At 40.1% G+C, this 12,377-nt stretch overlaps 2 protein-coding genes across 3 annotated transcripts in view; both read right to left on the bottom strand.

The window, feature by feature from the left end:
* Positions 1 to 2,147: 2,147 nt before the first annotated feature.
* Positions 2,148 to 6,132, bottom strand: kcnj11 (potassium inwardly rectifying channel subfamily J member 11). Its single transcript, XM_041038098.1, has 2 exons — positions 4,557 to 6,132; positions 2,148 to 2,490 (listed from the first exon to the last, which is right to left on the bottom strand). The coding sequence occupies exon 1, from the start codon at positions 5,746 to 5,748 to the stop codon at positions 4,591 to 4,593; it is 1,158 nt and encodes a 385-aa protein (XP_040894032.1). The 5' UTR covers positions 5,749 to 6,132; the 3' UTR covers positions 2,148 to 2,490; positions 4,557 to 4,590.
* A 749-nt stretch (positions 6,133 to 6,881) lies between these two features.
* Positions 6,882 to 12,377, bottom strand: part of abcc8 (ATP-binding cassette, sub-family C (CFTR/MRP), member 8) — a 50,148-nt gene continuing 44,652 nt past the window's right edge. For both annotated transcript variants that reach the window (XM_041038097.1, XM_041038096.1), the window contains 8 exons: positions 12,175 to 12,295; positions 11,592 to 11,722; positions 11,384 to 11,462; positions 11,037 to 11,145; positions 10,087 to 10,190; positions 8,494 to 8,627; positions 7,633 to 7,695; positions 6,882 to 7,164 (listed from right to left, as the gene is read on the bottom strand). In XM_041038097.1, coding sequence (XP_040894031.1) covers positions 7,027 to 7,164; positions 7,633 to 7,695; positions 8,494 to 8,627; positions 10,087 to 10,190; positions 11,037 to 11,145; positions 11,384 to 11,462; positions 11,592 to 11,722; positions 12,175 to 12,295 — 879 coding nt within the window. In that variant the 3' untranslated portion in view covers positions 6,882 to 7,026. The remainder of the gene's footprint in view (positions 7,165 to 7,632; positions 7,696 to 8,493; positions 8,628 to 10,086; positions 10,191 to 11,036; positions 11,146 to 11,383; positions 11,463 to 11,591; positions 11,723 to 12,174; positions 12,296 to 12,377) is intronic.

Here is a 12,377-nt window from a genome sequence, read left to right as displayed (position 1 = left end):
TAGTAAGGCGTGTAAAAATGACAAAAAAAGTCAAATTTTTGTAAGACCTCAAAATGTCATAAAAAATGTCATACGGCCGTAAGGTGTCAAAAAATGACAAAAAAAGTCAAATTTTTGTAAGACCTCAAAATGTCATAAAAAACGTCATACTATAGTAAGGCGTCAAAAAATGACAAAAAAAGTCAAATTTTTGTAAGACATCAAAATGTCATAAAAAACGTCATACTATAGTAAGGCGTCAAAAAATGACAAAAAAAGTCAAATTTTTGTAAGACCTCAAAATGTCATAAAAAACGTCATACGGCCGTAAGGTGTCAAAAAATGACAAAAAAAGTCAAATTTTTGTAAGACCTCAAAATGTCATAAAAAAAGTCATACTATGGTAAGGCGTCAAAAAATGACAAAAAAAGTCAAATTTTTGTAAGACCTCAAAATGTCATAAAATAGGTCATACTATAGTAAGGCGTGTAAAAATGACAAAAAAAGTCAAATTTTTGTAAGACCTCAAATTGTCATAAAAAACGTCATACGGCCGTAAGGTGTCAAAAAATGACAAAAAAAGTTACATTTTGTAAGACCTCAAAATGTCATAAAAAACGTCATACCATAGTAAGGCGTCAAAAAATGGCAAAAAATGCCATACGGCCGTAAGGCGTGAACAAATGACAAAAAAGTCAAATTTTTGTAAGACCTCAAAATGTCATAAAAAACGTCATACTATAGTAAGGCGTGAAAAAATGACAAAAAAAAGTCAAATTTTTGTAAGACCTCAAAATGTCATAAAAAACGTCATACTATAGTAAGGCGTGAAAAAATGACAAAAAAAGTCAAATTTTTGTAAGACCTCAAAATGTTACAAAAAACGTAATATGGCCGTAAGGCGTGAAAAAATGACAAAAAAGTCAAATTTTTGTAAGACCTCAAAATGTCATAAAAAACGTCATACTATAGTAAGGCGTCAAAAAATGACAAAAAAAAGTCAAATTTTTGTAAGACCTCAAAATGTCATAAAAATGTCATACTATAGTAAGGCGTCAAAAAATGACAAAAAAGTCAAATTTTTGTAAGACCTCAAAATGTCATAAAAAACGTCATACTATAGTAAGGCGTCAAAAAATTACAAAAAAAAGTGAAATTTTTGTAAGACCTCAAAATGTCATAAAAAACGTCATACTATAGTAAGGCGTCAAAAAATGACAAAAAAAAGTTACATTTTTGTAAGACCTCAAAGTGTCGTAAAAACGTCATACTATGGTAATGCGTCAAAAAATGACAAAAAAAGTCAAATTTTTGTAAGACCTCAAAATGTCATAAAAAACGTCATACTATGGTAAGGCGTCAAAAAATGACAAAAAAAAAAAGTCAAATTTTTGTAAGACCTCAAAATGTCATAAAAAACGTCATACATATGTAGGAAAAACCCAAAATCCTCATTTTCACAAATCAGAGGGTGAGTTTGCGTTGGTGCTCCGCCCACATTGTGTAACATAGAGAAAAACTTTTGATCACTTTTGGACAATAGTGTCTTAAGACCAACATGACAAGATTTCAGCTCCATCCAATGATTCCCCTAGTTATTTAAAGAAAAAAATTAACCACTGCCATTAGGTGGCCCTATGACGATATCATTATTTTAGCATGTCAATCTGTTCAGAATCACATGCTCATCATGCCTGATTTTTTTCATCTACATTGGATGAACTATATGTGAGATACAGCCACAAATACATCTATTTCCTTTTTGTTGGCGACAGGTAATTTTTGTGGCGGCGCCACAGGCAGACTGTGTAACCCACATCAAATCATTTGATAACTTTTTGTCCCCAATGCCTTCTGAGCAATCTGACCAAAATTCGGTGCAATTGGACAATTCCCCTAGGAGGAGTTCGTCAAAGTATGGAGAGAACGAAATGCAAAATGATGCAGTCTTTCTAAAATAAAAGAGGAGAATAATAATAATCCCTTCAGTTACAATAGGGCTTCGCACAAATTTCGTGCTCTGGCCATAATAATAATAATAATAATAAAAATAATAATAAACATTAGAAAAACAATAGGCCTTCACACCACTCGGTGCTCGGGCTCTAAAAATTGGCAGACTCTCCCTTTAAATCACAGTGTTTCATTCCACAGCACACTTTACATTTTAGCATTCTCCTTTATTGCTTTTAGATACATGCAGTCACTCTTAATTAAAAAATAAAATAAAAAACATCCTAGTCTGTCTTCACTCTGGATACCTCCTCAGGTTTTACAGCACAGCAGTCACATCTCATAAACCTCAGTGCATTCTGACTTTGTGCATTATCATACTGACCCTGAGTAAATTGCATGATGATGTGTACATTTGACTGAAAGAGGAGTTGTATTGATTTACAATTATTGATTACTGGTTACAGTTAATCCACATCCTGGCATATATTCATTATAAAATCAATATGAATGTTATTTAATTAACCTCATTAACTGTATTAATTCTCATACAGAATCCTGACAGACATGGTTTGCACGGATCAAAATGTAAAATGTAAGTGTAAAAATGACAAAAAAAGTCAAATTTTTGTAAGACCTCAAATTGTCATAAAAAACGTCATACGGCCGTAAGGTGTCAAAAAATGACAAAAAAAGTTACATTTTGTAAGACCTCAAAATGTCATAAAAAACGTCATACCATAGTAAGGCGTCAAAAAATGGCAAAAAATGCCATACGGCCGTAAGGCGTGAACAAATGACAAAAAAGTCAAATTTTTGTAAGACCTCAAAATGTCATAAAAAACGTCATACTATAGTAAGGCGTGAAAAAATGACAAAAAAAAGTCAAATTTTTGTAAGACCTCAAAATGTCATAAAAAACGTCATACTATAGTAAGGCGTGAAAAAATGACAAAAAAAGTCAAATTTTTGTAAGACCTCAAAATGTTACAAAAAACGTAATATGGCCGTAAGGCGTGAAAAAATGACAAAAAAGTCAAATTTTTGTAAGACCTCAAAATGTCATAAAAAACGTCATACTATAGTAAGGCGTCAAAAAATGACAAAAAAAAGTCAAATTTTTGTAAGACCTCAAAATGTCATAAAAATGTCATACTATAGTAAGGCGTCAAAAAATGACAAAAAAGTCAAATTTTTGTAAGACCTCAAAATGTCATAAAAAACGTCATACTATAGTAAGGCGTCAAAAAATTACAAAAAAAAGTGAAATTTTTGTAAGACCTCAAAATGTCATAAAAAACGTCATACTATAGTAAGGCGTCAAAAAATGACAAAAAAAAGTTACATTTTTGTAAGACCTCAAAGTGTCGTAAAAACGTCATACTATGGTAATGCGTCAAAAAATGACAAAAAAAGTCAAATTTTTGTAAGACCTCAAAATGTCATAAAAAACGTCATACTATGGTAAGGCGTCAAAAAATGACAAAAAAAAAAAGTCAAATTTTTGTAAGACCTCAAAATGTCATAAAAAACGTCATACATATGTAGGAAAAACCCAAAATCCTCATTTTCACAAATCAGAGGGTGAGTTTGCGTTGGTGCTCCGCCCACATTGTGTAACATAGAGAAAAACTTTTGATCACTTTTGGACAATAGTGTCTTAAGACCAACATGACAAGATTTCAGCTCCATCCAATGATTCCCCTAGTTATTTAAAGAAAAAAATTAACCACTGCCATTAGGTGGCCCTATGACGATATCATTATTTTAGCATGTCAATCTGTTCAGAATCACATGCTCATCATGCCTGATTTTTTTCATCTACATTGGATGAACTATATGTGAGATACAGCCACAAATACATCTATTTCCTTTTTGTTGGCGACAGGTAATTTTTGTGGCGGCGCCACAGGCAGACTGTGTAACCCACATCAAATCATTTGATAACTTTTTGTCCCCAATGCCTTCTGAGCAATCTGACCAAAATTCGGTGCAATTGGACAATTCCCCTAGGAGGAGTTCGTCAAAGTATGGAGAGAACGAAATGCAAAATGATGCAGTCTTTCTAAAATAAAAGAGGAGAATAATAATAATCCCTTCAGTTACAATAGGGCTTCGCACAAATTTCGTGCTCTGGCCATAATAATAATAATAATAATAAAAATAATAATAAACATTAGAAAAACAATAGGCCTTCACACCACTCGGTGCTCGGGCTCTAAAAATTGGCAGACTCTCCCTTTAAATCACAGTGTTTCATTCCACAGCACACTTTACATTTTAGCATTCTCCTTTATTGCTTTTAGATACATGCAGTCACTCTTAATTAAAAAATAAAATAAAAAACATCCTAGTCTGTCTTCACTCTGGATACCTCCTCAGGTTTTACAGCACAGCAGTCACATCTCATAAACCTCAGTGCATTCTGACTTTGTGCATTATCATACTGACCCTGAGTAAATTGCATGATGATGTGTACATTTGACTGAAAGAGGAGTTGTATTGATTTACAATTATTGATTACTGGTTACAGTTAATCCACATCCTGGCATATATTCATTATAAAATCAATATGAATGTTATTTAATTAACCTCATTAACTGTATTAATTCTCATACAGAATCCTGACAGACATGGTTTGCACGGATCATCAGTTTGCTAGCTCTCTATCCTGGACCTGCGGACCGCCGCGGTCCCCCGGCGCCTTCTCACAGACGCCCGTAAGGTGACGCCCTCGTTCAGTTTAAAGCGAGCGATGCCGCCTGCCTCGTCCAGTTTCTTGGCGCTGCAGCACGGTGTCGGGACCTTCACGGTGTTGCCGAACTTGGAGTAGTCCACCGCGTACATGCCGTCCTCCTCGGAGACCGTGGGCACGAAGCGCTGCCCCCATAGGATCTCCTCCGCCACGTACGAGGTCCTGGCCTGCGTGGTGATGCCCGTGGTCTCCACCACACCCTCCAGCACCACGATCACCTCGATGTCCTCGTGCTGCAGGTCAGAGGCAGACAGCTCGTACAGAGGGCTGTCCTTGTTGATCACGTGGCAGATGATGAGGGGGGACACCAGGAAGACGCCGTTGGTGCCCACCGGGTTATCCATGTGGATGTCGATCTGGTCCAGAGGCACCACCTCTCCCTCCTCTGTCGTGGTTCTCCTGACTACCTGCATCCGCACGGTGGCGCTGATGATCATACTTTTCCTCAGGTCCCCGATGCGGATCATGAAGCACAGTTTGTTGTTGCGGATGGAGATGACGGCGTGCTTACTGAAAATGAGCGTCTCCGCGCGCCGGTTGGCCTGCGCAGTTTTCATGAAGATGCAGCCGAGCATGATGGCGTTGATGACCAATCCGACGATGTTCTGCACGATCAGGATGATGATGGCTGAGACGCACTCCTCCGTGATCATCCGTCCCCCGAAGCCGATGGTCACCTGGACCTCTATGGAGAAGAGGAAGGCCGAGGAGAAGGAGTGAATGTCCGTTACGCACGGGACAAAGTCGTCTCCTCTTTGGTCTAAGTCGCCGTGCGCAAAGGCAACGAGCCACCAGATCATCCCGAAGAGAAGCCAGCTGCACAGGAAGGACATGGTGAAAATGATGAGCGTGTGGAGCCATTTTAAATCCACCAGAGTGGTGAAGACGTCCTGCAAGAATCGGCCCTGCTCTCGGATGTTGGTGTGCGCCACATTGCAGGTGCCGTTCTTGGCGACGAACCGAGGCTTCCCCGGTTTCGCCTTGAACTTGGGCTGGAGTACATCCTCAGCCAAACGTGTCAGCAAGTAATCCTCAGGAATGAGTCCCTTCCTGGACAACATAGCGCTCCCATACTACGTACCCACGGTCCTTTGGCTTTGAAGAGGCTACCTCTGCACGGGTTCCTCTCTCCCGTTGACCCCCTTTTTCCTCGCCGGTGACAGCTCCTCGGCAGCTGTCGGGCGCAGGAGGGAAGAGTCTCGTCGCCCGTTTTCTGGAGGTATGTGCGCTCCTCACGTTGCCTCCAGATCAGGCGCTTCCCGACCGCGAAGTCCCATGAGAAGATTCTTCTTCCAGCTCCGCAGCTGCCGCCGTCACTCACCAGAACGACCGACCGACCGGGAGTAGTTGCGCCGCGCCGCCCCGTCCCATTGTGAATCAGCGCACCGGCGTTGGTGCGTAAATGAAATTCACTGAGATGTAAAATGTTGATGCGGGAGCATAGTGGGGCTCTGAGCTGAGGTTTATTACCTTTGGATGAGAAGGCAGGCTCATGTGGCGCAGTTGAGTGTGTGCTGACTCCGCCACTTCACTAAAGCTCGGTAACTTGAGACGGAGACGTGGTGAGGTGGAGAGACAGTCCCTCCCTCCTCCATCTTTCTGGTGCCCTTCCTGTGATTGCAGGAGAATGCAAGAGAGGGTCCATTGCGCATTACAAACAGTTCAGTTGTGCAGCCCTAAGTTGCCACAGGCTCATCATACTCTGATAATACAGTATAATGGCTTAAATATAAAACACTCTACAGTAAATCACCCTCAGGCTTTTTGGTTTAAACCTCAGCAGCTTTAAACATCAATAGAAAGTGGTCTCTTCACCCACAGGGGCCAAATTTATTTCCTTAACATCTAGTCCTGGCTGATGTTCCTGTTCTACTGGGCTGCTTCTCATACCAGGCATGGACAGATTTTATTTTACAGGCCACTGTGCTCCTCTGGCATCCATCTAACTTTCTAATATCAGATGCTGACTCCTGCAGGCACAGACTCTCATCCCACAGTAACACCCATGAGTATATGAAGATGATCACTATGCTCCAGTTCTGGCTCTCAGCCTTGTCTTGCTGGACAGCAGCATCGTGGATCCCTCAGCTCAGCTCCAGGTCTTTTTAAACCTGCTATGAACTGATGACTTGTTTTGTTTACAACAGGGTAAAACTAACTTTAGTCATCACCAAAAAAAACATCAATGTGAATGATAATTTATATTTTATTAACAAAGAATTAACATTTTTATATGTACAAATATTATACAACATGATTAAAAAATAAAAGGAATATATTCCATGGGACAATTGCACTTCGAATGTCTTCCTTTAATGCTTCCTCTCTTCCCTCTTGTGCTACTTGTCTGCTCGCACGAAGGAGGCGAAGACGCTGTCCTCCTTGTCCAGAAGGGCCTGGGGTCTGTCGTACTCCAGGATGATGCCCCGCTTCATCACAATCACCAGGTCGGCATTCAGGATGGTGTGGACACGGTGCTGCAGGGCGGAAGGGGAAGAGAACGGTTAATGCATCAGAGAAGGAGTGACTCAACTCTGCATCCATCACTGATTTAGACTGAAACATGCTACATGAGTCTTGGAACAGAAAATAAAATCAGTGCTCTATCATGCTAAAGTCTTACTGTACATCTGTTTGTTCATTTTTAAATGGAGCACATGGCTGCTAGGATACTTTTAACATTCGTGGATGATATTTCTGATTACTCCATCAAGGAATAACTTTAAGAATCCAGAGGCAGATGTTGTCCTGGAAGTTTGGCATCTGTTTGCTGCTTTCCCTCTTTTCTCTCTTACCTGTTTAATTTTCACCACAGTCTTTCAGTAACAGTTCTGTGTCCACACTGCATTTGTCTGCAGCTTTGCACCACTTTACAAGAATTACATCAGCAGTGTAGAAGGAAGGTCAGCACTGTGTGTGTGTGTAGGGGGGGTTGGGATACTCACTGCTATAGTAACTACTGTTCGGTCAGCAAATGCAGTCATCACCACTTTCTGCAGGATGCTCTCCTGTGGGGGCAGAGGGAGGGGAGGTTGACTGAAACTTACTTTCATGTAAAAAAAAAAAAAAAAAAAAAAGGTCATTTTAAACAGGTCCTTCATGCTGAAAAAAAACTCTGTTCAACCCCCTTATATGTTATCTGTCAAACTGTTTCCTCGAGGGCAGTGCTGCTGCGTAATTGTAAGCTAGAAATGTCTCTCTTTGTGATGATCATTCAGGAGAGGGTCTTAAGTAAGAAGCAGCCATTTGCAGAGACTCCCTCAGGCTCTAACTGTGCTCAGTGTTTTCCCTCCATGTCAATCTCTCTCTCTCTCTCTCTCTCTCTCTCTCTCTCTCTCTCTCTCTCTCTCTCTCTCTCTGTCTGCCTCATGCACACTTTCTTCTCCACTCCTGCTTTCATTTTTTATCTTCCTCTTGTGTAAAAAAAATCGAGAGATACAGTCCAAACCTGATCAAACTGACTGACATTAGACAGTTAAGTCTAAGTTGTTTTCTGCTGCTTTTAACAGCTTATATTTTGATTTAAGATCAGTTGGAGAACACACGTATTTTCTATCTATAACTTTAACTTTTAAATATGAATATATGCACCAACAGAGTTTAAGAGGTCATAAAAATTAAGGATTGGGCCTTTAAAATAAGTGCTTCTCTCTATACACTCTCCATCTGTCTGCTTTTCCTTCATCACTCTTTGTTTCCATGAGTGCAGCTGAAAATCAACCCGCTGAACGTTCTCTCTTTCATTTCACTTTCACACTAATTTCCACTTCACCTTAGCGGTGCTCTTCTGTTAAACACACACTAACCGTTGCCATGTCTATGGATGCCGTGGCCTCGTCCATGATGAGGATGCTGCTCTTCCTGACGAAGGCTCTGGCCAAACAGAACAGCTGCCTCTGACCCTGACTGAAGTTTTCCCCTCCCTCCGTCACCATGGCATCTGAAAGAAAAAAAAACAAAAAAAAAAACATATCTTTAACACATCTACTAATTAAATACATAACACCACAGTCAATAATAATGTATGATGTCCATATTTTAGATTGCAGATTGCTTTATATATAACACGATTATTTCAACTAAGGAGAAGGCAAAGTATAAGCTCAGAGTTAATATCCAATTACATTAACTCTGAGCTTATAAATCAATATCACTTTGATTTCCCATTCGGTGTAATGAACGAGGCACGGTCAAATAGAGATGCTTGAAAATGTAAACTGTTCCCAAGTGATTTATCAGTCAGAGCATGTGGTTTTTCCGGAATTCACATGGGAACTTTTTTTCTTTCTCAGTGCATTAATTCAGCTTTTAAAGAGGTTTATGTTTCAAAGTTTGGAGTCATATAAATAAATATGCAGCAGCAACCGGGATCACACGAATGGTAAACAATGACAAAGGTTCAGCTTCATGACTTTCATGATGCTTCCCCCAATACTGAAAACATAAGTATTATTGAATGGATTTTTGTATTTTCCTCTTGTTACATAGACAGATAGTAAAGCCTTAAAAATATAATGTGTTTAAACATTAATTACATTAATACAAATTATATTAAAGAGCAAAATTAATTAGACTTTAAACTCCTGGGTTACAGATCAATATCCTATTGAACAAGTGGCTCCAGGGAACATAAACTAAAGCAGTGAGTAGCTCAGTGTCACACACACACATTTGTCAATGTCACACAGTACAAGTGAAAGCAGGTCTCTGTGTGTTTGTGTTAACCGAAGCAGAAATACATCAGGTGAGACGAGCAGCAGGCGATTATTCCATCAGGGTGGTGAATGATTTCTTTGTTTTTTTCAGGAGACGGCGTAGAAGATGACAGAGACGTAAGACCTGAGTGATAAATTACTAACTAAGAGCTAAAGTAAGCCTCAGTGCGCAGTTGAGGCCCCACACATCAGCATACCAAGCATTCATCATGTGTGCAAGTTAAGTCTGTGGAAGAGGTGCACAGCTCTCAGCTACTATCTGATCTGACCTCCAATGGTCAGGTCTGTAAAACGCTGCAGGACGGAGCAGGAACAGACTTGATACAGCTCCGACGGGGGAGTTAAAAAATTAATGCTCATGTATTGTGATACAGCACAACTGATCTTTGTATCCAGATACTCGAGCAGCTGACAGATGTGATGAGTATGTGAACATGTGACCTCTGAGAAGGAATTACTGTTACTTGTACAAATCAGCGCCACACACTCAGCTTATACTTTTAAAATAAGTTAACATTTGAATATGTTGTAGATTTGTTATTATTGGTTCAGTCTATTCTCTGGTATAAAGAATAAATAATAGTTTGCGTACATTATTTGAGTCTCTCTCTCTCTGACACACACACACACATACACACACACACACACACACACACTCATCAAATCGTAGTCAGATTTTCTCACCCAGGCCTCCTGGAAGTGATTTAACAACAGGCTTCAGTTGAGCAATCTCCAGAGCTTCCCACAGCATCTCATCTGTAGCCTTCACCTCTGGGTCCAGGTTGAATCTACACACACACCCACACACATGTCACTATGCTTGTCTTTCAGTTAATCTACTGATTGTTTTCTCCATTAACTGATTAACATTTGGTCAATATGGTGACATCACTGGATGAAACCTCACAGATATTCTAAGCAATTCTGACATCTGAGAACCTGTCACCATTCAATATTTGGCATTTTTGCTTGAGAAAATGACTTAAATAATGAACCGGTTATCAAAATAGTTGCAGATTAATTTTCTAGTGATCAGTTAATCGGTGCAAATCTAGCTACATTTATCCCCCAACCTTAGCCCTCAATATATCCCTTCCCCCTCATTCAACACCAACATTAAAGTTGAAGGAGTGAAGATCAGATTTCATCATCATGGTCTGTATCTATTTGAACCAGTGTCTCCGATGATCATGTAATGAATATTTAAATAAATGGAGCAAACAGACACCAAACAGACTTTACACTAAAATATACTTTTATCTGATCTGACTGACAGCACCACACAGCCTCTTTAAATTTGTGTGGCAAAATTTCTCATCTGTTCTTCTCTGACATGACAAAGCTTTTATGGTCACTGCTGCTGAAGTCTAAAAATAAAAAACCTCTCCAGCAGAGTTTTCAGAGGAATGTCCTCTTATCTACAAACCCTCTGCTCTACTCATGCTTCAGATAAGTGTGTTTGAAGTGTGTCACAGTTTGCCAACTGCTCCCGTTACTGGAAATGTTCTGCGTTTTCCCTCTCTCTCCTTCTGCTAAAACTATTTTGGTCAGATTATCAGCCTCGCCAAATCAAAACTGCTGTAAACGCATCCTTCCTGTTGGCGGAACCGATGGTGAAGCGAAGACCGTCGTACCGGATTGTGCCACTGAACAGGATGGGGTCTTGGAGGATGATGGACAAGCGAGATCTGAGGGTCTGCAGAGGCAGCTTGGCGATGTCGATGTCATCAATCACAATCCTCCCTGTGAGAGAAATAAAAATAACACATTCACACACAAACAGACATCGCACATGATCTACATTACAAAGTGCCACAACAAACAGGAAATTCTCAGCGTTTAAGACATTTAGTACATCAATACAAAGTTTTTTTCTTGTAAGTGTTGCATTCAGAGACCTCATTTCCTTATTTGCTTTGTTTTTTTCATTATCATTTCATTCATTTCAGTTATATCTTCACACTGATGTGATTTGTTTTACCCTCAAACATGTCAACCATGCGGAAGAAGGCCAAGGAGAAAGAGGATTTGCCGCTGCCTGTCCTGCCACAGATCCCCACCTGAAAACAAACAAGTCCAAATCATCATCGTCACCAATACTCAATAAATCAGTCAATAAATATCACCAATTCATGTACCATTTCCTGGTCTATGTATTTGTTCTGTGGTTTAAGACGCGGTTTGGTTACCTTCTGTCCGGGGCTGATGTGTGCATTGACATTTTTGAGCACAGGCTTCAGCGTGGCGTCATATCTGACACTCAGATTCTGGATCTTGATCTCGCCCTGCCGGGGCCAGCCGTCAGGGACCTGAGACACAGCTGAGACAGACACAGAAACATTTAACTGTTTAACTTTAACTTTTTTTTTTTTTTTTTTACTCCTTGAAAAGCCAAAAACTCGAGAACACACACTCAACATAATGATATGATTGTGTTTAAATTCGGTAATGATGGGTCACTGGCCTCTTTGCAAAATCCCTTTTGGCTGAAAGGAAACACGCATGTATGATAGATTATTAAGGGATATAATGGCATTAAGTGATGTAAAAGCAGCTGAAGGAGCATGAAGATACATTTCTCGTGAGCATTATGATACCCTACTTGAGCTGACAATGATGAATGTGGAGTAAATGTGGACTAACTTTAAAACGTCATCTTGAGTGACAAAGAAATCTCAAAAACTTGGAAGAAAGCAGATGTGATTTTTTTTGCTGAATCAGTGAAAGCTGGTTTGATTTATGGTGAAACTGTGACTGTGCTGCTGCACTCACTGAGCAGTCCCTCGTAATTCTCCGGTTCAGTTTTGAGCAGACCGTTAATCCTCTTCACTGAGCCAAGCTGTACTTCCATGTCTGCCAGGTTACGCACCATCCAGTTCATGTAGTTGGATACCTGATACACGGAGGGGGGGGAGGGGGGGGGGTAGGTAGTGGAGACGAGTTAGGTAAATGTCAGGCCTCTCAGACTGGACACT

This window comes from Toxotes jaculatrix, chromosome 5 (assembly GCF_017976425.1).
Source record: "Toxotes jaculatrix isolate fToxJac2 chromosome 5, fToxJac2.pri, whole genome shotgun sequence".
In the NCBI taxonomy this organism is placed as follows: Eukaryota; Metazoa; Chordata; class Actinopteri; family Toxotidae; genus Toxotes; species Toxotes jaculatrix.
The sequence above is the reverse complement of the archived record's forward strand: the minus strand, read 5'-3'. Positions and strand labels throughout refer to the sequence as shown.

Coding starts and splice junctions, on each gene's coding strand:
- kcnj11 (XM_041038098.1), bottom strand. CDS start 5,748: ATGTTGTCCAGGAAGGGACTCATTCCTGAGGATTACTTGCTGACACGT.